The sequence below is a fragment of the Zonotrichia leucophrys genome, chromosome 5, assembly GCF_028769735.1.
Source record: "Zonotrichia leucophrys gambelii isolate GWCS_2022_RI chromosome 5, RI_Zleu_2.0, whole genome shotgun sequence".
In the NCBI taxonomy this organism is placed as follows: domain Eukaryota; kingdom Metazoa; phylum Chordata; class Aves; order Passeriformes; family Passerellidae; genus Zonotrichia; species Zonotrichia leucophrys.
In genome coordinates this window covers 56,796,780-56,819,790 of record NC_088175.1, presented here as the reverse complement: position 1 = coordinate 56,819,790, position 23,011 = coordinate 56,796,780, and the positions used below count along the sequence as shown (strand labels likewise).

Sequence of the window (23,011 nt, the reverse complement as noted above, 5' to 3'; positions counted from 1 at the left end):
TGGCAAGGTTTATGTAGAAAGGCTGTAGCAAATCAGTGGTGAAGCTATGAATAAAGTTCAGGCAAACAGAGGTAGTTTGCCTTTCTTTGCACAGTTCTGTTATCACAGGGTAAGACAGTTCAGGTTTAAATGCAAATGTTAACTGCTCAGTATATTCATTTGTGAGCCAAGCTTTCACTGCCCAGCCAGAAAGCTCTCTGCAATGTCTTTGTTACGAGTTTGTAAAGCAAACAGAAACGCAGCAGGGAGGAGAGTCTGGAGCTCCCAAAATCTGAAGCTGAGGTTATAAATGGCTAGTGAGCTGCCAGTTGATGAGCTCTTAACCTTTTGCAAATGACCTATGCGATAGATATATGTATTTACACTTCCAGATTTCCAGCAATAGTTATCCAGTGAACTGAAATATCTTCATAGACCTCCTTTCAGGGTAATATTTCAGGCCCAGCTTCATTGTTGTTGGAGATAGAGCCCTTGTAAGCCAGTATATAAATCTCTTCCTTGAGCAGCTAACTTTTACAGGCATTTTACAGGTTGGAGCATCTGACTCCATTTTTAGATCATTTTGAGTCTTTCTGTTCTAACACTGAAATTGATTCCAGCAAGGTCTTTTTTTTTTGTTTCGTTGGTTGGTTTTTTGTTTCGTTGGTTTTGTTTTTGTTTTGTTGGTGTTTTGTTTGTCCTAAACTCGCTGTGAGACATTTCTCATTTACTGGGAAATGGTGAAGCTATCACATGCTGGGAGAAGGTAGTCCTGAGTAGTTCTCTCCTTGAAAAGGGCAGTGAGGCTCAGGAGGGTTGTTTGCCATCTGGAGGACTGAACTTGCAGTTACTGAAGTTCTTTGAGGCTGGTGATACTGTTGATGTTAGATCCAGGTCTGTGGAGCACCCGGGTACAAAAGGTTGCTTCAGGGTGAATGTTTTTCCTTGCATTTAAGTTCCACCTGTGTGTTACAGCTTGGCGAGTCAGTGCTGTGCCTACTCGGAGATCCCACAATCACAGAATGGTTTGGGGTGGAAGAGACCTTAAAGATCATCTTGTTCCCCCCCCTGCCATGGCAGGGACGCCTCCCACTATCCCAGGTGGCTCAGAGCCCCGTCCAGCCTGGCCTTGGGCACTGCCAGGGATCCAGGGGCAGCCACAGCTGCTCTGGGCACCTGTGCCAGGGCCTGCCCACCCCCAAGGAAAAAATTCCCTGCTGATATTCCTTCATGCCGCTCCTTTGGATTTCAGCAGAAAGGACACACGTTTCAGCTGAGTCAGGAAGAGCTGTGCCCCTGGTGCCTTGGCTTGGTGACGGCATGGCCTGGCCTTTCTGGCACCACAAGTGGGCTAAGGGTTGTAGAAATAATACAGTCTTCCTTTTCAATGATGTCTTGTGTTCTGACCCTTGTTTTGTCCCTCTGCTGCGCTTTTTCTCCAGCTGGGACGACAGCAGCTCTGTCAGCAGCGGGATCAGTGACACCATAGACAATCTCAGCACGGATGACATTAACACCAGCTCCTCCATCAGCTCCTATGCCAACACTCCTGCCTCCTCCCGCAAGAACTTAGATGCACAGGTGAGAGCCTTGCTTTATTCAGCTAACATTGGTATTTGTTGTGTTCTCTGTGCAGGAGGTGTAATTGTTTTATGTGCCCGTGTTCACAGGGCTTCTTGGTTGAGGGAAGAGACGAGGATCTGACTCCATGTTTCACAAGGCTGATTTATTATTTTATGATGTATATTATATTAAAACTATACTAAAAGAATAGAAGAAAGGATTTCACCAGAAGGCTGGCTAAGAATAGAAAAAGAAGGCATGAATAGCAAAGGTTTGTGGCTCGGGCTCTCTGTCCAAGCCAGCTGACTGTGATTGGCCATTAATTACAAACATCCAACATGAGACCAATCCCAGATGCACCTGTTGCATTCCACAGCAGCAGATAATCAATGTTCACATTTTGTTCCCGAGGCCTCCCAGCTTCTCAGAAGGAAAAATCCTAAGGAAAGGGTTTTCCATAAAAGATGTCTGCGACAGTTTTAGGTTGCTGAACTTGAACACACAGCCTGCCCTCAGTATAGACAGTGTCACTAATAACCACCTTGTCATCCATGGCATTTGCAAATATTTCCTCTGTGGGTGGAACCCAAGGCATCTCTGCCATGGTGATGTCACAACAATTGGGTCTTGTCTTCCTAGAGGTACTGCTGCACAGAAAACAGATTTTATATAGATATTTTTGAAATATCTGTATAAATGTATAGAATGAAATGGTGTTATGTTTTTCATAGAGAATATGAAACGGTTTTACCTTTTTCCTTTAAGTAATAGAATACAATAAAGTAACATCAAAGTTCAAAGGTTGTTTACACTTTCATCAGAAATGTAAGCATGTTATGCAAATGAAATTGATTTTATTAAATTTCCAGAGCTGTGTGTTATTGAAGGCTTTCTGTGTTTGCCAGCATTTCGTGGGAGGATAAACTTTGCCTCCATCAGCAGGATGCATGTACACTTTGTGCTCAGACACCGCACATCCAAAGAGTGTGGAACAAGTGAAGGCATCTAACAGTTTCTCATTGACCAAACAAACTGCATAACACAGAGATTTGCACTAATACAACCTGCATTTTTTTTTCACCAATTCCATAGATTTTTGTTTGGACTAAAAAGCCCAGCTTGGTTCTGGTGCTGTGTGCTGCAGCCACTGGGCTGTGGTGACCTGGCAGAGCAGAGGGGTGTCGGTGTGACCTGCTCCTCTGTTCCTTCCCTCTGTTAATCTCCTCCAGTCCTTAAATCTGTTTTTGGCATCAGTTTTGAGGGAGCCCTGTGGTTGCTGTGAAGTATTGCCGTGTCTCCAGACTGAGGTGCAGGCTCAGAGCAGTGTTTGTTCCCTTGCCATGCAGTGCATCTTTGAGCCTGCACAAAGGGGTTCCAGGTAGCCTCTGTTTGCCTCTCAGCGACTGCACAGGCACCTGGAACTGCCAATGCAAGGCCCATACAAGCTGAGAGGAGTTAAGATCTATCAAGCATGTTTTTCAGAATAAGACAGGCAACTGGAAGTATTTTTTGACCATTGTTACTGAATCCTGTTGGGGAGGGAAAAAGGAAAACTTAGGGAGATGTGACTAAACATTAACCTGAGGGAAAAAAATAAAAACTCATGTGACTTCTATCTTCTCGGGGATCAGATTCTTGGAAGCACCTCTGAGAGATCAAAATCTGTGTTGACAAACTCCTCTTCCTCCCCCACAACCATTACAGTATCCAAGAGGGTGCAGACAGACACCAGAAGAAAAGCAGCTGGAGCTTGTTCAGGCAGTGGAGCGTGGTTATTGGCAGAGGAAGCTGGGAGCCAAGAATGTACAAGTGGTGTTTGCAGTTTTTTGGTGTGATGTGTGTCTCTGACCTGCTTCTCTCCTCAGTTTTCGTGAATGGCAGTCTTTATTCCAAGTCTTCTGTTATCTGGAAATTATTGTCCAGAAAATAGTTCATTTTCAGTGGAACAAACTGCCTGAATCTTGTCAGCCAAGGGAGTGAAATGGAGTGCTGAAATGCGTGGCTTGCAGGGTTAATTTTTGGCTGACCTCAGAGCTCATGATGCAGTGAATGCTGCAGAGACACCTTTCCTGTCCTCCTGAAGGACCCTGTGACAGCCAGGGCCCAGGTGTGCCTTCCCCAGGCTGCTTCCACACAGGACTGGCACAATTTGCAGAGGGATGTGGACTTTCCTTCTGAGGGTGTCCCTTGCTTTGGTTCCCCTACACAGTCGGTGCTTTTGAGCTGCTGTGATTCTGTCACATCTCTTAGAGAGGGTACAGAAGTTGGATTTCAAATAATGAAGGAGGGAGCTTGAAGCTAATACATGTGCAGCTGGGAGTCCAAGCAAATAATGCAGCAACATCAAAGGGAGAGAGTCTGAACATGTCAGCGTGTGCTGATAAAATCAGGAACTCAGGCAGAATCATCTCTGCAAAGAAAGGCATAGTTGCAGTAGGAAAAAATCTCTGTTGGGATTTCTCTCTGATTTTCAGGGCTGTTGAGAGCCCCATATTCCAGAAGCTGCAGTTTCCCCATCTTTGAGGAACAGGACTTAAATATGATATTAACTCAGTCTTCAGAGACATTCATAGCTGTATCCTCTTTTCATAGCAATGCAGTGAAGATGCTTGCACGTTGTTTCTGGGAACCAGAATTTGCCTTGCCACGTTCCCATGTCCTGCTGTGATTATGCCAAGCACCAAACCATTTAATGTAGTTACAGGAGTTTTGGCACCCTAGTATTTGTCCTTTTTATTGCACAGAATTAGATAAGTTACCTTTATCACAGTACTACATGTAGTGTGCCTTTAAAGTCACATCATATGCATACTTTTAGGAGAAATTAAGACCTAGGTGGGCATTTGAAAATAACTTATTTAAGTGAAATAAGATGGGAGAAAGAGACCAAGTAACAAATTCAATCATGTGATGGGAAAAAGATCGGAAGACAGAAAGGTTCCTTTAAATAGAAAACTGCAGCCTCTCTAAGCAGTTGGATAAGACATCTTTTCAGGAAAGATGGGTTTGTTCTGTTCACAGCTTCAGATTTACAAAAACTTTGAGTGAGTTGAGAAATGCTGGTGGTTTGCTCCTGGCTCAGGCTTTGCTCTCAGCTCGCTGTGTCTGGCCATGACCTCCAGCCAGAGTATTTCCACTTCCACCCCTCTGGGTGGGTGGGTTTCTGCTGCAGTCCCCAGCCAGGTTTCACTGTGTTTTGGTTTGAGTCCTTAGTCATGTTTCTGTGCTGTTCTCAGTGTTTGCCATTAAACAGAGGCGTCTCTGGCCAGAGGGTTTCAGAGGAGGAGGTGCAGCGTTTCAAAGGCTGCAGGAAAGCTTTGGCTGTGGGAGCAGTAGTAGAATAAAAGGCAGGAGAGCAAAGGTGGAGAGGATTTCTTGCAGTGCTGTTCTCTCTGTGCAGACTGGCTGTACTAACCTTACCGATTAGGGGAGGGGAAATAGAAGGTATTGGAATATTTTCTAGTCAACTAAAACTGAAATAAGGTCTTTGCTAGCAGGCAGGTGTATTTCTTGTTCTTGAACACTAGCAGTGCATGCACACAATTCCAGACAAGGAGCTTGGAACAAGATACTGAGGTGATCACGTGAGGAATGGTGTCTTTGAGGTGGCTTTGTTGGTTGATTATTTGGTACTTTTTGCCTGTGCTCTCTTCCAAGATTTGTGAATGTAGGAGCTGTTTGCATGGAATAGTGATTTTGGAGAGGCACAGGACATAGGAGCAGTCACACTGTGAATTTATTACACAGCTGCTGATGGTCAGAAACAGAAAGGTGACCCAGCTGCCCCAAACCTGGCAGGCACAGGAAGAGAAGGGAGTTAGAAGGCAGAGATCCGTTCAAGCCTACACAGGGTTGCTCTCTTTGAGTGGAGAGGTAGGGAAACAAGCACAAGGAAAGTACAAGTATATGATATTACCTAAATCCATAATTCAAAATGCAGGTTAGACTCATGACTCAATATGTAGATAAATAACCCAAGCCCTGTTTCCTGACTGAAGAGAGACCGTTGTGATATGTGGTGTCAGCTTTCACACACTGATTGCTTAACTAGTTTTTCAGGCTTTAAAAAAAAACATAGTTACAGTAAAAAGCAGAGGAAATTCAACCACAGTTCCTCTGAATTCTTTAATATTAATGGTGTGATCTGATAGGTAAATTCATAAACTTAAAACATTCTTTAGGAGCTTAAAAGCTGAAAAGCGTGGTAAATAATCTTACAGCTTCTCTGTGCTGTGTTTTTCTGTTTATCCAAAAGGAACAAAGACTGTGAGCTTTATAATGCTTTAGGATATTTAAAATAATTTCCTTTTAAATAAATGATTCCTTTTGCCTACCCACAGTTGTGAGCACATTCAGCTTCTGCTGAGGCTGCAGGGCAGACAGGTGGCACCAAGCCTCACCAAAAGCCATCGGCCTGCGCTTGGAACTGCAGGCAGGTGCTGAACTGTCAGTCCCTTTCAGGGTGCTGTGGTGCTTGGAGAACACTTGAGCTGTGAATTTCTGATCCTGATCAGTCAAATGTGTGGATATTTGTCATTTGTGCCTGATCACAACATGGTTGGTTGTGATGTTACCACATTCACCAAATTTAATCAGCAGCATTTGACAGGAGTAGAATTCTAGAAGAGTAATTGTTAGCAGTGGGAAATATTAATGCATGTATGTATAAAGTATACACATATATATAGGGCAGTGTATTTAATGTAAGCATTTCTGAGATTTTGGAAAAGGTTTACTAATGGGAAATTTTTCGATTTAATATTGAGCTTAGCAAAATTCTCCATAAGAGACTGGTAACAATCAATCTGTGCAAAGAATAGGGGAAGAAACAGTCTGCAAGAGAAACTAAAGTAATTTATGCATTGACTTCAGTCTCAAGTATTGTTAGAAAGTTTTTCTTCAGTCCTTGGGTGTCCTTCTACTATGTTAGTTTAGATTTAAGAGCATTCCACATATTCAGATCTGTTCCAAAAGCTGCCTCCTCATGCTCTGGAGATCAGATTGCCAGACAAGAGATAAGAAAGCAGCAGGAACAAAGGAAGGCTGGCTGCACAGGTTTGAAATGCTTTTTTGGCATTGCAGTAAAAGGGTTTGTCAGAAATTTGAGATGGAGGATTATAAATGTCATGGAGCTGAATCTGTCCTTTATACATCAAGTAGGGTTTTTTCCCCCCTTTATTCATTCCAAGGAGTGTGGCTGTTGTGTTTTTTTGTGTTTTTGTTATAAAGCATATTAAAAAAAACATGTCATTGCTGGGGTTACCTTCTTGCTGTGACATTTCTTCCTCAAAAGCATGTCATGTTTGTTGGTACTCAGAGATGACTGCTGAGCTGATTAATCAGGGTGATGGTTCCTCTGTAGGAGGCTTCTTAAAAGAAAGACTTGCTCTGAAAGTTGCCTTGCAATTCCTTCTCTGCCCTAGACGGACGCAGAGAAGCATTCCCAGGTGGAGCGGAATTCCCTGTGGTCGGGCGATGAAGTCAAGAAGTCGGACGGGGGATCTGACAGCGGCATAAAGATGGAGCCGGGCTGCAAGTGGCGGCGGAACCCCTCGGATGTGTCGGACGAGTCCGACAAAAGCACTTCTGGTCGGAAGAACGCCGTCATTGCCCAGACGGGCTCCTGGCGGCGGGGCATGTCCGCTCAGGTCGGCATCACCGCGCCGAGGCCCAAACCTGCCGCCGCCTCAGGCACCTTAAAGACACCTGGGACAGGTGAGAGAAGGCGGAGGGTGTAAACAAGCCAGAAATGTGTTCGGTGTGAAAACAGTTTAAATACTTTGCAGAGGCAGAACCTGAACTTCAGGTAATCCTGGCTGTATTTTTAGGCATTGCTTTAACCTAAGCAGCATCTTGTATGTCCACGTTTCTATTTCTGGCTGAAAATGTGTATTTCGAATTATTACACCCTGCCAGTTGTTTTCATGAAAAACTCTGGTCTTAAGCCAAACTATTTATTTGGCACAGTATTGCTGTGTGAAGAACAAATAATATCATTTTAATTTTGAAAATCACTGTTTTTGAAAATCACTGCTAATCAAGAGCATACAATATATATGGTTGAGGAGATTTCCCCCCCCCCCCCCCTTACTAAACAAGCATGTTTGTTTATACTAAACCTGATTTCTGGATTTTATTTTAAGTGTATTAATGATTTTAGCACTTGCAGGTGTATGAATGAAAATTGGTTGAATTTGCATAACCAAGCAATATAATTTAATATCTCTCTTTTTATTAGGTCTTGTACACAGTTGTATATGAAAAAGTTAAAGTTACATACTGTTTTGAACAATACAAATGCTTTAACAATGCCTTTTAGGGAAATTATGCTATCAACCTAACACTACTAGTGCGTAATGATAGAAACGATCGATCTGTGGTAGCTTCAGAGAGAAACTTATTTTTCTTATCTGTCACTATTATGTGAGGCTGTTCTGCTTTGCATATTCTCAAAGGCAAAGGCACCACACACTTTCTTTGGCAAGTCTGCATGTGTAACTCACTAGAGTGGCATGGAAGCTCAGTGCAGACTCGATCATAACTTTGAACCGCACTGCAGTGGCTAACGCGCTTTTGCTTTTCATGCTGCTTTGAGTTTCATCATTTGCTTGATGTTTTCAAGTCATTAAATATTAGAATTCTTTTTCTATTTTTGTAGGGAAAACTGATGACGCCAAGGTATCAGAAAAGGGTAGACTATCTCCTAAAGCTGGACATGTTAAACGTTCCCCATCAGATGCAGGACGCAGCAGTGGTGATGAATCCAAAAAGCTTCCCACAAGTAACTCTAGGACAGCTGCTGCTAATGCTAATGCATTTGGATTTAAGAAACAGAGCGGGTCAGCCGTAGGCATGACCATAATCACTGCCAGTGGGGCAACTCTCACCAGTAGATCGGCTACCTTGGGAAAGATCCCCAAGTCATCTGGACTCATGGGTAGGACCACTGGTCGGAAGACTAGTGTTGATGGCTCCCAGAACCAGGATGATGGCTACTTAGCACTTAGTGCACGAACTAATCTCCAGTACCGTAGCTTGCCCCGGCCCAGTAAATCCAGTAGCAGAAGTGGAGCTGGGAATAGATCTAGCACGAGTAGCATAGACTCCAACATAAGCAGCAAGTCAGCTGGGTTGCCTGTCCCTAAAATCAGAGAGCCTGCCAAGGTAATCCTTGGAAGCTCTCTGCCAGGATTAGTCAATCAGACTGATAAAGAGAAAGGGATTTCGTCTGACAACGAAAGCGTGGCTTCATGTAATTCTGTTAAAGTGAACCCTGCATCACAGCCTGCTGCTAGCGGAGCTCAGAGTACCCACCAGCAAGGAGTCAAGTACCCCGATGTGGCCTCTCCCACCCTGCGCAGGTAGGCACAAATTCCTCCGTTCTGCACTGGTGTTGGTGGGAGCTCGATGAGCAGCACTGCCAGCCCGGCCTGGCTGGCCCCGGTGCAGCACTTTCTATTCAGTGGCTTACTTCAGAGTCTCGGTATTTACATTGAATTTCACACAAACAGCTTGGCCAGCGTCGTGGATACGTAGGGCGTCACGCGACAGAAATCCAGCGTTCAGGGAAAAAGCCAAACCTGTCTGGCAGAAGCTTTGGCAGTTACAGTTTGAGTCACCTTGTTGCAGAAATCATACCTGGAGGCTCTCATCTGTGCAGATGTCACAGATATAAGAATTTTCTTACCTGAAGGTTACTGAGGAGTTCTTGCACAGATGTATATGTAACAAACCTGGAAATATTCCAGTCGTGGATCAAATAAACCAACAACTGGAGGGTTATCTCAGATTTTCATTATGACAGCGGCATTGACCTGCCAGGCTTAGATTCACCCAAAGCAAACTATTATAGCTTGTGTGGATTAGCCCAATATGTTGCAAGACTCAACATTTTAGCCTGTGAAGATGAACCCTAAATAAAAGTGCTGTCTAAGCTGGGTTAAATTTTCTTATTTAATAATATTTTTTGGACAAAAATCCTGTCTTCTATATCTCCAAGAGTACCCCACACACTAACATTAACAAATAGTTAGTGAGGAGCTGATTGTTGATGCAGTGTATATCAGAGCCTTGATATTGGTGAAAAGTTCTGTTAATATTATTTTTCAACTGAATTTGAGTAGCTTGTGTGTTTCAAGTTGCAGTGTTTTGCATTTCATTTTGTCGTGACGCCCATATTACCCATACAGTTATGCTCCATCATCCTGCTTCCAGTGACGTGAGAAAGCCCCATTCCATCTGAAGCACCAGTGCAAGCATAATGGCTGTGATGGCAGCTTAGGCTGATGCTGTGAACTGTTTTTAGATGGGTGGTTTTATTTGAAGAGTCTGTGTGAGGGTAATTGAAGATACTTTATTTTGTACCTGGTTAACAATAGATAAGCTGTGTACTTTGGAACGTGTAATTTTCATCAGTGGTTAGTTCAAAACTCCAGTAGGCCTTTCACTTCTATAGGATACACAATGGGAAATGCAGATTTTCAGTGTTTTCAGTGATTTCAGTGTGCCTCAGGCACACTGGTGGGATTGTGATTGGGAACTTTTTATTACTGAAAAGCTGCATTGCTGGCTGTGTAATTGAGATGCTACATTAGAAATACACGAAACTTCAAAGAGCAAACACTGAGGCTCAATTTAACTGTTCCTTCATTTGATTTGCAATTTCACACTTGAATTTTCACCAGCCTGTCAAAGTTGTCATGTGTTGAAATACATCAGAGTTGAATTGAGCCTCGTCTGCTTATTACTGATTTCTAGGATGACAGTAAAGAAGATTTTGAGCTTAATTTTTGTAGTTGAGTTGCAGACATTGTTTTTTGCATATTTCCTCTTGGCCCTGTATTTTTTTTGGTGCTACACAGTGAACTAGTACCCATACCTTTGTAATGGTACAGACTTACCTATAAGTTCACAAATATATGTAACTTCCATGTTGTCATAAGCAGGGGGTAGCTTAAAAACAGCCTATAAACAGTTGCGTGGGTCTTTGGGGTTTTTTAAGCTCTGGAATGCTTTCTTTAGGGATGGCTTCCCCAGTGCAGCTGAAGAGGATGTGTGCTCTGGCACAGGAACACCCTGGGGAATGCACTGAGCTGGTGTAGCTGCTGAGTGCCATGGAATCATGGACTGGTTTGGGTCAGAAGGGACCCTGAAAATCATTTTATTCTGATTGCCCTGCCATGGGCAGAGTGTCCTTCCACTATCCCAGCTCATTCAAAGCCCCCCCCAGCCTGGCCTTGGGCACTGCCAGGGATCCAGGGCAGCCACAGCTTCCCTGGGCACCTGTGCCAGGGCCTGCCACCCTGCCAGGGAAGGATTTCTTCCTTATGGCTGATGTGAACCTGCCCTCTCGGTTGGAAGTGTTGTCCTGGTGCCCTGTGGCCAGTAGGTACCTGCCCAGCCCAGGTGTGTTCCATGCACTGGAGCTGCAGGAAGCACCTGTGCAGCCTGGGCGCTGCAGCTGGGCCATTCACAGCATCATTCCACCCCTGCTGACCAGAGCTGGGCCCTAGCAAGGCTTCCTCCTGCTGCTGCCCAAAACTCCCATGAGGCGGCCTCTTGACTACTTAAACCCAAAAATAAATCTCTGGAGAGGAAGGGAAGCAGATCAGCTTCTCCTCCCGAGCTCTGGGAATGAGAAGCAACATCAGCCTGATGGTTTCACAGCTCCTGTGTGTCCACTCTTCCCTCTCCCTGCTATAGCTGGGCAGCAGGAGCTCTTTCTTTTAAAATGTGGGCTTGCTCCAGGTGCTGCAGGTGCCCAGCTCTAACACAGCCTGTTCCTGGGAAGTGATGGACAAAGTGACTTTAGTGTCCAACAACCTGGGCATGCTCCAAAGCAGAAAGTTCTGCCTGGTGCACCCCTAAGTCTTCAGGAGCACTTGTGTGTAAGTGCTGTAGTCCTCTATTCTGAAAGGTTTCATCCACAGTGAATGATAAAAAAGCAAATCTATACAGGTGTGTGTGAGGAAAACTATGGTTCCAAATGTAGTTACAGGAGCCGAGAGACAGAAACAAAAGCAGTGCTTTGGGGTGGGTGTTTGAAGCTGGAGTGGAAGATCAGTTTCCTAATTCTGAAGATCAGTTTTGGAATGATTGATAATTTAGTCTGAAGCATGTTTACTACTGAGGCACTTGGGCGCTTCTGAGAGGTTTCCCACTGACTGTGTTTGAGGGCACTGGGGTCTTTGCTTCCTTGGCATGAGCTGCATCACAGGCAGCAGCGATGCTGTGGTCAGCCTCCTCGACTTCTGGAACTCACCTGGCTTTTTACTAGCCCATTCCAGGTGCCAAAAAGCAGGTAACATCACATTCTCCACTAAAAAATACTGCTCCCAGCCAGCTTGGCTCATGGAATGAGGCAAGCCTACGTTTGGTATGAGTTCAGTGTTGCATCCCAGCAAAAGCTGCTTCTGTGAGGAGTATTTGGTGATTTGTGCAGAATTTACCTGGTCAGCAAGCTTCCAATCTCTAGTATTCCATCCTTCAGATTGTTTCTCTGGTGCCCTTTTTCCTTAAGGAGCAGAAGAGGATGTGGTTGTATGTCAGTTCTGTGAAGCTGTATTTTAGCTTTGTGGAAGTATTGGTTGATTCAAAGGCGACACACCTGAGATAGGTTTGGTGCTGTTGTAATTGCCTCTGGGCTTCATTGAAAGGGACAGTGAACACAAGGAGATTATAAATGTAGAGTTGCATATGTGCAATCTAGGATCATGTACTCAATACTGGTTTTCTGAAGCTAAGATGAAATAGAAGATATCCTTGTGCTTACTGTTCCATTTTATGTATTTTTCATGCTGTCTTCTTTTTTACAGACTTTTTGGTGGCAAGCCTAGTAAACAAGTTCCCATCACAACAGCTGAAAATATGAAAAACTCAGTAGTCATCTCCAACCCTCATGCTACCATGAGCCAGCAGGGTAACCTTGACTCCCCGTCTGGCAGTGGTGTGCTGAGCAGTGGGGGCAGCAGTCCCCTCTATGGTAAAAACACAGATCTCAACCAGTCTCCACTGGCTTCCAGCCCCAGCTCTGCCCACTCGGCTCCTTCCAACAGCCTGACGTGGGGCACCAACGCCAGCAGCTCCTCTGCAGTTAGCAAGGATGGCCTGGGGTACCAGTCTGTCAGCAGCCTGCACACCAGCTGCGAGTCCATCGACATCTCCCTGAGCAGCGGGGGCGGGCTGAGCCACAACTCCTCCAGTGGCTTGATCCCAGCCTCCAAGGACGATTCTCTGGCTCCCTTCGTCAGGACCAGCAGCGTTAAGACCACGCTGTCTGAAAGGTTGGTGGGTTTCTCTCTTCTTTCCGTGTGTTCGTATCTCGAGTGGGAATGAACTCCTGGCAGCAGCAGCCAGTGCTGCAGATACAGATCAGGTAATGCCTCTGAGCAGACAGTGCAGGTAGCTCCTGGACTAGAACATACAGATAAGTTATTCCCAGAAAGGAGCCCAGTTCAGAGCAGGAGGATGGGTTCAGAACAGGTTTTTATTTTGCTGTCGCAGCCCATGTGACAACTTTTTTTTGCTACCAGATCCTTCCAAAGATCCACTTTTAATTGAGCTGGTAGTGGTATTTTTAAAAACCTTCCAGTTTTGATTTGAGAAGTCAACTGTTTCCTGTTAAACTTTTTGATTGTAGAATTTGATTACTTTCAAACTGGGGGTGATGCTGAAAAGAAAGTGCCCATGTCCGCAGTCACTTGATCCCTTCTCATCCTCTCCCTGCTGTCTTGTCCTATCTCCAGTTGTTCACTGCAATATTTCAGTACAAGCATTCATGTGGATGCTTAGTGAATCCTGTTGGAAGCTGGATCCAGGTGAAGAACAGTCATCTGGATTGTATTTCAGACTGATCAGGTGCCCAGCTCTGTGCACAAAGAGGGTCAGTGGTACCTGTGTGGGCACCTGTGGGACTGGGAGGAGGCTGAGCAGGAGGGAGGGAGCAGGGCTTTTCATATCAGAGCTGCATCGGTGCCACACTGAGCTGGCACTGGGCTGAGCTCTGCAGGGACCTCTTGTAGATGAAAGCAGAACCCTTCCAAGCCCTGGAAATCAGCTGTGTCCTGGTGTGTAGTGATGAGTTCAGGTAGCAAGATTTTTGTAGCTGCGTCTCAATGGAGAAAATTGCACCTGAATGTAATGTTCTGACAGTTTGGGGTTCTGTTTGTGTTTTATTATAATTCCTTTTTGTTGCTTCATCTTTTCATTCTAATACTCCTTCTTCTCTTGTTTTCTGTCTTGTTGGACTGCTCTTTCTAGCCCTCTTTCCTCCCCTGCTGCTAGCCCCAAATTCTGCCGAAATACTTTGCCCAGGAGACAGGACAGGTAATGCTGTCTCAGGACAGGAGTATGCTCAAGGCTGCAGGTTTTGTTGCCCATCTCAGTGAAGCAAATTGTTTTGTGCCAGACTGTGCTCAGTTCAGTGCTCTGTTGTGTTCATCATCCAGGTGTGAACTGACACCAAGACATGCCAGTGAGAGTCCCTGCAAACACCCATCTCCCCACCCAGAGCAATCTGGAGAGTGGCATGCAGCACAGTTGGCATGTTTCTGGTGTTGCTCTCATTTCTGGGATGCCCTTTGGTTTGGGGGGCTCTTTTTAACCCACCCTTCTTATCTTTGCCAAAGGCAATTTGGAAGTCAAGCCCTTCTTTTTTTTCCCTACGAATCTAAACTCTCACTAGCATTTCAGCATTCCTCTGGCATGCTGCTTTTCCCACTGCCTTTCTGGCCTGTCCCTTTTGTTGTGAAGTCCCTGTGTCGTTCAGTGTTGTCAGTCTCTTACTGCAGCTTGGCTCATGGGTGTTTTCCAAGTACTTTAGTACTTCACAGTCATTCTTGTACAAATGAATGTTAAAGTTAGGAAAAGATGACACAAATCTAAACATTCAAGCTCACTTTTTCTCACTGATGTAATTTGTATCCCAGTCCCGTGCTGTAACTTAGCTATAAGGGTTGTCATTTAATTAATTTACTTAACCACAGGGGTATTTTCTTTAAAAACAAATTAACAGGCTCTGCTTGTCAGTTGTAAAAACATAAACTGAAATAGTTGCGTTTTGGGCAACTGATCGGTCCATTTTACTTTGCTAATGGAACTTAGGCTAAGATTTGGAAATTTTAACAGTCTGGGCTCAATACCTATTTACAGTAATTAGGGGCAATCCCTAAAGGGTGTCTGCTGAAAGAAATGATGGGAAGGTGGTTTGGACTAGAATATTCCCATGAGGTTTTACCAATAGCCTGCTGAAAAGTGTGTTTTTAAACACCCATTTGATGTTTAGAGAGCCATTTTTGTTCCTTGTGGGTAGGAGAAACAGTGCAGTGAGGTTGTGAAGAGCTGTGGTTCCTTGGCATGGCAGCAGCTGCATGTTTGTGCAAACCCCACGTGGTGAGGAGGTCTGTGCATGTTCCTGCAGGGAGGCCCCAGCACCTTTTCCTCTGAAAAGGGGATGCAGATGTTTGTGCGTCCTTCGTCCTCATCTGACTCCTTCCCTGTTGTTCTTCTCTGAAGTTCTTTTCTTTTAACTTTTCTGCAGCGACCCACACCTTGATAGGAACACTTTGCCTAAGAAGGGACTCAGGTATTGGTGTTTCCACGTGGTTTAACATCTTCTGTGGTGGCTTTGGAGTTTGCTTTGTGTTTCTGTTGTGGCTGCTGGTGATGGTCGCAGTTTGCAAGAGGTGGCAACAATACTCTTCTTTCTTCTTCCTTTCTTCTTCCTTTCTTCTTCCTTTCTTCTTCCTTTCTTCTTCCTTTCTTCTTCCTTTCTTCTTCCTTTCTTCTTCCTTTCTTCTTCCTTTCTTCTTCCTTTCTTCTTCCTTTCTTCTTCCTTTCTTCTTCCTTTCTTCTTCCTCGTTTCTTCTTCCTCGTTTCTTCTTCCTTTCTTCTTCCTTTCTTCCTCCTTTCTTCTTCCTTTCTTCTTCCTTTCTTCTTCCTTTCTTCCTCCTTTCTTCCTCCTTTCTTCTTCCTTTCTTCCTCCTTCCATTTTTTCTTCATTTTTTCTTGCTTTCTTTCAATCCTCAAAGAAGGCCATTGGCAGCTGAGCTTTTTTCATCCAATGTCCTCACTGCTTGATCAAGAACTGTGGCTTTTGCTGGCTTAATTGCTGAAAAGCATCTCAAACCATCCCTGGGCTTGATTTAAAAGCATTAATATTTCTGTGCCTATTACATGGAGTGACCTGAAATAGTTTTTTAACCTTGGGAACCTTGGTGTTGTGATAAATAGAAAAGATTTACAAGATCATGCCAAACCTTTCAGGATGAAATTGGACATTAATTTTTTTTTTAACTGCATCATAATACCTTAATCTATGTTTTATAATCTATATTCTATTTAATCTATACCTTATTCTCCACTCTCATAGAAAATAACAAAAAAATCATCAAATAAACTTTCAGCTGTTGTCTTCTCACATGTTTTGTACATCTGTGAGGTAGTGATTTTTATAACATTTTTTTTCCCCATTGACACAAGCAATTCTAACCAGAATTACTGTTAGCTATGTTAATTAAAGGCTTTATGCATTAAAGAATTTACAGTAGGTATCTCTGACAATTTAGGAAATTCAGTTTCTGAATTGCTTAATGCAGTGTTTGGGATCACTGCCTTGAAACTGCAGCTCTGATTTTTTCTGTGCTGTGCATCTTGTTCTTCAGAGCAGCCTTGTCCCATGAAGCTGAGTACTAAAGGCCTTTCTTAAAATGGCAATTTGTTTTAATGTTTCTATGGTCCTCTGTGTCTCTAATAAATACTCTTTTCTAAGACCAAAACATTTGAGTGCTGAAGAGGTAGGTATTAATGCTGACATTAAAAATAAACCTGTAGTGTGTTAAGGTAACATGATTGTTTAAAGCCCCTTTCTAAATAAACTGATTTATATGCAAAGCTTAAGAGATGCAGATTGTCAGGGATTGCTGCTGAAGTGTTGAGGCATAAGCAGAAGAATGAGTGTATTTTTTTAAAGCAGATTGGCTTTTAAAATGATTGCAGTGTTCCCATTGTTTTAAAATAATCTTAATAAGTGATATCTTACTGTAGGGCATTTACTTGAAGGGAATCAAATTAATTAAATAGATAATATCAGCAAATAATAGGCTCTGAGTTTTTGGAAGGAGAGCTAGGAACTCATAAGTATCTGTCCAAAGGCATAGCCCAAGACAGACACTGAATTCCATCAGCAGAGTGTTTCCACGAGGCTCTGGCTGTTGGTACCTGTGCCCCATCACGTAGCTCACAGAACACCTGCCCTGACACACCTATTTTTCACACATAGACACAATAAATGAAACCTAAGCTAAAGCCAGGGGTTTTTTTTGCCACTGATGTTGGCACAGAACGTGTTTCTGCTATTTTCATTGCCTTCAGAAAAGGCTAAACACAGCCTCCTTTATGATGTTTCAGTGCTGTTGGTTTTGAACTAAATGGGATACACCTCCACAGGCCTTATATGGATGTCTGCAATATGAAATATTGGGTCACAGCTTGTTAAAAAAAAATCCTGATAATGGCTTTGTTGCCTTGAATTTGGTTATAATATCACAAAGTCAGCTAAGGTTATTGATGTACCAAAGTATTTAAATAGTGTTAGAGTTTTGGCATAACTTAGGGAAAGGTTTTCCAAGTTACAGTTTTATTTTTAAATCATATGATGTAGCACACTCTACCTTTTATCCTACAGTGCTACACAGCACAACTTCTACCTGTAACTTTTGGTTCACTCTGGTTTGGTTACACCTGAAGCCATAGGAAAGGAGTTTGTGGTTTGGTCTTTTTGCCCCAAAAAGAGGCGAAATGAATTAGGAACATGTTGGAAGAGCTTGGAGCAGCTCCTTAATTCAGAATTCTAATTGGTTTAGATTATTTAATCCTTTAATTTCATATGAGGATTCTTCCTTTTTTCTTTCTCTCTCTCTCCCACCCCAAGCCTTGTGACATTTCATGGTTGGTTTTTTGGTTTTTTGTTTTTTTAACAAAAAAACCAGATAAATACCAAAGTCCATGGTGAAAAACCTGTTTGTTTTTGCAGGTATACTCCATCCTCCCAGCTCCGTAGTCAAGAGGATGCCAAGGAATGGCTCCGGTCCCATTCAGCAGGAGGACTGCAGGATACTGCTGCCAATTCTCCATTTTCATCTGGATCCAGCATAACATCACCCTCTGGAACCAGATTTAACTTCTCGCAGCTTGGTGAATAATTATGTGTTTGAATGATCCCAGCAGTGCGTTGTGTGTCCTGAGCACAGCATGTTGCACAGGATAATTTCCTTTCAGCAGCTCCCACATTGCCCCTGAGGAGGCACTCTCACTGAATGAGTGTGACTGATTAGCATTGTTATCTCCTATGCCCAAAGGTGCCATTCTTGCAGTAACTTGGATTCTCTGGGCCTAACCAGGTTCCCTAATATAAATTGTGAGCTTTATAAGCTGCTCAGTAGAGCTGTTGTTGGTATCACACATTGGGGTGCTTAGAGGACATGTGATGTTGCCTGCAGATGTTGCAACATCTAGAATTCTGTAAAATCCAAGCATTTTACTTACTGTGTGTGCCAGTCTCATCAGTTTGGTATTTTGTCTTTGTCTTTTCCAAGTGGCTCATTGGAAAATTGCAGAAAGCTCAGTCAAGCAATCTATAAAAGTCAGGGGAGTTTCAAGTCAGAAAAAAAGCCATTCCTTCACTTAATTTCTTTGATAAACACATTTTAAATTAAGGAAACAATAAATGCTGATTGGCAGGATCCAGGAAGCATTGCAAGTTCTAGTTGACTGTATCAGCAGTTGAAATAACCCGATTTAAAGTGCTAGTGGTGCTCATCTCTGTTGGGCTGCTTAAATATGACTTTGTTGCTTTGCAGTTTCTTCAGGTTTGTAAACTTCATCTTGAAGTGACATCTGGAAAAAAAAAATACCTCTTTGGTTATGACTTTCAAAAGCTCCTCCATAATAATTAATATTATTGTTTAACATAAATCTATTGCTTATAGTAACTAATTTATAGACAATAATTATGTGCAAAATAGTTAAGCTTGCACTTGTGAACTTGTTGTGGGAATTCGGAGCAGATTGCACAGTCACTTATTTCTAGTGCAGTTTTGAGTTGCAGTAATGACATTCTGGAGCCTTTCCTTGAGTGTTCTGGAAAGAAACACATTGAATAAGTGGCTTTAAATAAACTGGCACTTAGCAAAATTTCAGCTGAATATACACACAGCATGACTGCATTTCCAACAGCTAGCAAACTGTCAGGAAAGTTCATGAAATTTAAAAAAATAACCAAAAAGTGTTGTCAAAAGCCCAGAAACTTAACTCTTTATGTACAGTGTTGGAGATTATTTATATTAGCTTCAAAAGCTCTTTGGCCACAAACTGCAATGAACACCCAAAACAAAAAAGAAAATATGTTTTTCTGTGTTTTTAAGATGAGAGCTTAGAGATATTGGAATAAGAATTGGATTTAATTTAAGAGCAAATGATGATATGAAATTCAAGCACCTGTGAACTGAATTATCCTGTTTTCTACAATAGTCTGTATCAGTTGATGGTCTGTATAGGAACAGGCAGTGACAGCACACCAAGAGGAACCAGATGTACAGTGATTTTGTTCTCTTTTTTTACCCACAAAATAACTAATTCTTATTAAATAGCAGGCATAATTTTAGCACAGAAGCTCTTTTGAGAAATGTGACATTGCAGTACTTTTGTACTCTAAACACTGACTGGAAGAATATTGGCTTTTAAGGCAAAATTAATATTTTACAGTTCTCAGGACATCATAGCTGAAAGTTCTGAACTGTACAGCTGAGCTGTACAAGCTCTTTATATTTTTGACTAAAATATATAGAAAAATGTCATTTTCTTAGAACCTGAAGGCTTTGAAGAAGGTAAGTCCTGCTCTATATAGACAAAATACTACAATTTTTGAGGAAGAACAGTTCCAAATTAAATGATGAATTAATTAATTAATTAACTAATGAATTAATTGATTAATTAACTAATTAATGAATTAGTTAATGACAAGATAATTTCCCTTCATTCTTCCATGCCTGGGAGGTGTTAGTGAGGTGACTCAGCTTGTTTGTGGAATTATGGACACAGGGACATTATGGACACACAGACAGTGTTTAAAATGACCTTATTTGACTTGAGTTTTCACATGCACTGGCTTAGTTTGCATACCCCTTACTTGAAAACCAATGAAGCCTGGAGAAGACAATATCAAAAATTTGTGTCTTAAAGTGAAGGGCGGGGGAGAAGAACCTTTGCTGGTGGAGGATGGCAGAAGGAGAGCAGGAAGGGCCGTGCTGGTGGCACTAAGGGCGTGTGTGGTGTTTGTGAGCGTCCCCAGGACGAGGGGAGAGATGAGAATTTGACTCCCATGTTCTCAGAAGGCTGATTCTTCCTTTTTCCTTTTTCCCCTTTCCTTTCCCCTTTTTTCCTTTCCCCTTTTTTCCTTTCCCCTTTTTTCCTTTCCCCTTTTTTCCTTTCCCCTTTTTTCCTTTCCCCTTTTTTCCTTTCCCCTTTTTTCCTTTCCCCTTTCCTTTCCCCTTTCCTTTCCCCTTTCCTTTTCCCTTTCCTTTTTCCTTTCCCCTTTTTTCCTTTTCCCTTTTTTCCTTTTCCCTTTTTTCCTTTTCCCTTTTTTCCTTTCCCCTTTTTTCCTTTCCCCTTTTTTCCTTTCCCCTTTTTTCCTTTCCCTTTTTTCCCTTTTCCCCTTTTTTCCTTTCCCTTTTCCCTTTTTTCCTTTTCCCTTTTTTCCTTTTCCCTTTTTTCCTTTTCCCTTTTTTCCTTTTCCCTTTTTTCCTTTTCCCTTTTTTCCTTTCCCTTTTTTCCTTTCCCCTTTTTTCCTTTCCCCTTTTTTCCTTTCCCCTTTTCCTTTCCCCTTTTTTCCTTTCCCCTTTCCTTTCCCCTTTCCTTTCCCCTTTTCCCTTTCCTTTTTCCCTTCCTTTCCCCTCTGATGAAATCCTTTCTTCTGTTCTTTTAGCATGGGTTCAGTATATCGTTCTCTTTTAATACAATCCATCTCATGAAACCCTGAAGCGCCCTTGTGCAGCCCGGGGTGCGGGTGCTGGTCCCGTGCGTGTCAGAGCTGCACAGAGCGGCCCTGAGCGCTGTTTGTGGTTGCCTTGCAGCGAGCCCCACGAGCGCGGCGCCGCTGAGCCTGTCCAACCCCGGCATGCTGCGCACGCACAGCCTGTCCAACGCCGATGGCCCCTACGAGCCCTGCGGCGACGCGCGCCTGCGCAACAGCTCCGTGTCCCTGGACGACAAGAGCCGCACCATGAGCCGCTCCGGCTCCTTCCGCGACGGCTTCGAGGAGGGTCAGTGCGGGCGGCCGTGGCGGCTCCTGCCTCTGGGCAGGGTTACACGTTTGCTCTCGGGTGTTCCGTGTGTCGTGTCCTTGGTACAAGGCGGTGTCAGGGCCCAGGACATTGCTCTGGGTGATCCGAGACCCTGACAAAGAGCACAAAAACCTTGGCACGGAGTCACAAACACCTGTGCCTTCCATTTCAGCCCATGGAGAAAATTGCCAACTTTGTGTGAGGAGTTACAGGCCACAGGAGTTTGAGTAGAATGACAGTGAATTTGTCACAGGGTGAAAAAGTAGAATTTGGGGGATTTAGAATGGGGGTTCAAGAAGCAACATGGAGGAATCTGGGCATGTCCTGTCCTTCTTCTCCTTCTTGTCCTCCATCTTCTGCTGTGATGGTGACACTTCTGGGTTGGTTTAGAGTAAAGCAGACTGTCTGACATAGGTGATAGGCATTGGAAAATTATTGTAAATAAAGCACAGGTAGTTCTTAGTATAAAAAGCCAACACCACCCCAAGGGCAGGGACTGTGCCACAACCCAACCTGCTGGACAGACCTCAGCAGGTCAGAGAAGGAATGGAACAGATAAAAGCAAATAAACAGCCTTGAAAAACAAGACCAGCAAATCTCGACTTCTTCAGTCGCAAGGCTAAGAAAAAAAAGACTTTGTAATACCTTGGGGTCATCTCAACCGCAGAAACCCAAAAGCTGTGAGTTTTGCAGTGTTCTTCTAACAAGCTACCAAATGGCTGTCTTTCTATACAAGGTCTTTTCAGGCTGAACTATCCAATTAAGAAATGACACCTAAATTATTTTCACTTTTAGCCCAGTAACTAATCATTCGAAGTCCGCAGTGTAGACTTTTCTGTGCAATTACAAAATATCACCCAAACTCAGGAAGAGGAAAGAATAAGAAGGTAAAGAAGAAGGACCAGCCTGTGCCCTAAAACTTCCATCTTTTTTTATATATATCTAGGCTTGTCTGTTTAGTGCTTCATCACCTTTTCAAATATGTAACTACACCTGATAAAAAGAACCCATGTAAGCGTAATAAGAAAAAGCATTTACCTAGAAATGAATATTTGGTTTGTTTGCTCCTGATCAGGCATCCTTGTAGCTGTAGGAGGAGCAGCTGTGAGCACACATTAAAATCCTCAAGCATTGCACTTTGAGAAGTCAAGCATGGAGGGGCTCATAGGAAACATTTTCAGTGTTAACTCTTTGGGGCCTAAACCTCCTTGCTGGCAAGGGTTGGGAGGAGCTTGGTTGTGCTTCACAGGCCACCCAAGCCTTTGATGCTCTTTCCTTCTGGAGACCTGCCCTTCCTCAGCACGGTTAGTGCCAGTGCCCCGTGGTTGTTGCTCCCCAGGAACCAGACCTGCATGGGAGCCACCCTGGCAGAAACCTTGGAGAGCTGCAAAGGGCCTTCCTGGACGTTCTGGTTATCCCAGCATGGCTTTTTGCCACTGGAGAAGGTAGAAAATAGGTATTGGATGTGTCTCTGGAAAGATTAATTAATTAATTGGTTATTGAATTTAGTCAGTCTAACTTCAGTACATTTTGTTGTGTTTTAGAGGTCTGTGGCTGAGGATTTTTATTAGGGGTTGAAAATTATTAGAGTAGTGCCACAGGGCTAAAAGCTGGGTCATGGCAGGAATTAACCTTTGTTTGCTGTCAGAAAGCTGAATGTTCATGAACAGTCAAAGGCTGCCCCATGCTCAGTCAGTATAATCTGGGAAGGAATTTGAGTCTCTGTATCTGTGTTGCACTTCAGTAATTTACCAGAAGGACTACTGCAGCAAAATTTACTTGGGTTTCATTGAAGACATCCTCCAAAAAATTGTAGCCTTGGTCTTTTAACTGTGCTCAAGATTGCAGCAAGTCCATTTTGGCACATTGGAGATTAAACTCTCTCTTGTAGTTCAGAAATTCTTGTCCAGCAGAGAGACTGATTTGGATAAACATTTAATAAGTATTGCATGTTTGAAGACGAACCATTAAAAAAAAAAGAAAAGGAAAATCTGAAAAGACTTAGGTGAAATGTTCTATGAAGGGCTTTTTATTTATTTGAAAAAAGTAATAAAAAGGAAGTCCAAGAAATATCCACTAAGTTATGGACTTGAAAGTGGTTGGAAAATACCACTTTTATACCTGAGGATGGA

The 23,011-nt window shown here is 43.2% G+C and overlaps 1 protein-coding gene across 5 annotated transcripts in view; it reads left to right on the top strand.

Annotated features, from left to right (window-relative positions):
• NAV2 (neuron navigator 2) overlaps nt 1-23,011 on the top strand; it is a 369,925-nt gene that overhangs the window by 316,462 nt on the left and 30,452 nt on the right. For 3 of the 5 annotated variants that reach the window (XM_064715815.1, XM_064715816.1, XM_064715819.1), the window contains 8 exons: nt 1,422-1,560; nt 6,966-7,257; nt 8,201-8,903; nt 12,357-12,824; nt 13,801-13,866; nt 15,080-15,124; nt 17,573-17,733; nt 20,670-20,858. In XM_064715815.1, coding sequence (XP_064571885.1) covers nt 1,422-1,560; nt 6,966-7,257; nt 8,201-8,903; nt 12,357-12,824; nt 13,801-13,866; nt 15,080-15,124; nt 17,573-17,733; nt 20,670-20,858 — 2,063 coding nt within the window. The remainder of the gene's footprint in view (nt 1-1,421; nt 1,561-6,965; nt 7,258-8,200; nt 8,904-12,356; nt 12,825-13,800; nt 13,867-15,079; nt 15,125-17,572; nt 17,734-20,669; nt 20,859-23,011) is intronic. The other 2 variants (XM_064715817.1, XM_064715818.1) reach the window with 1 other exon arrangement.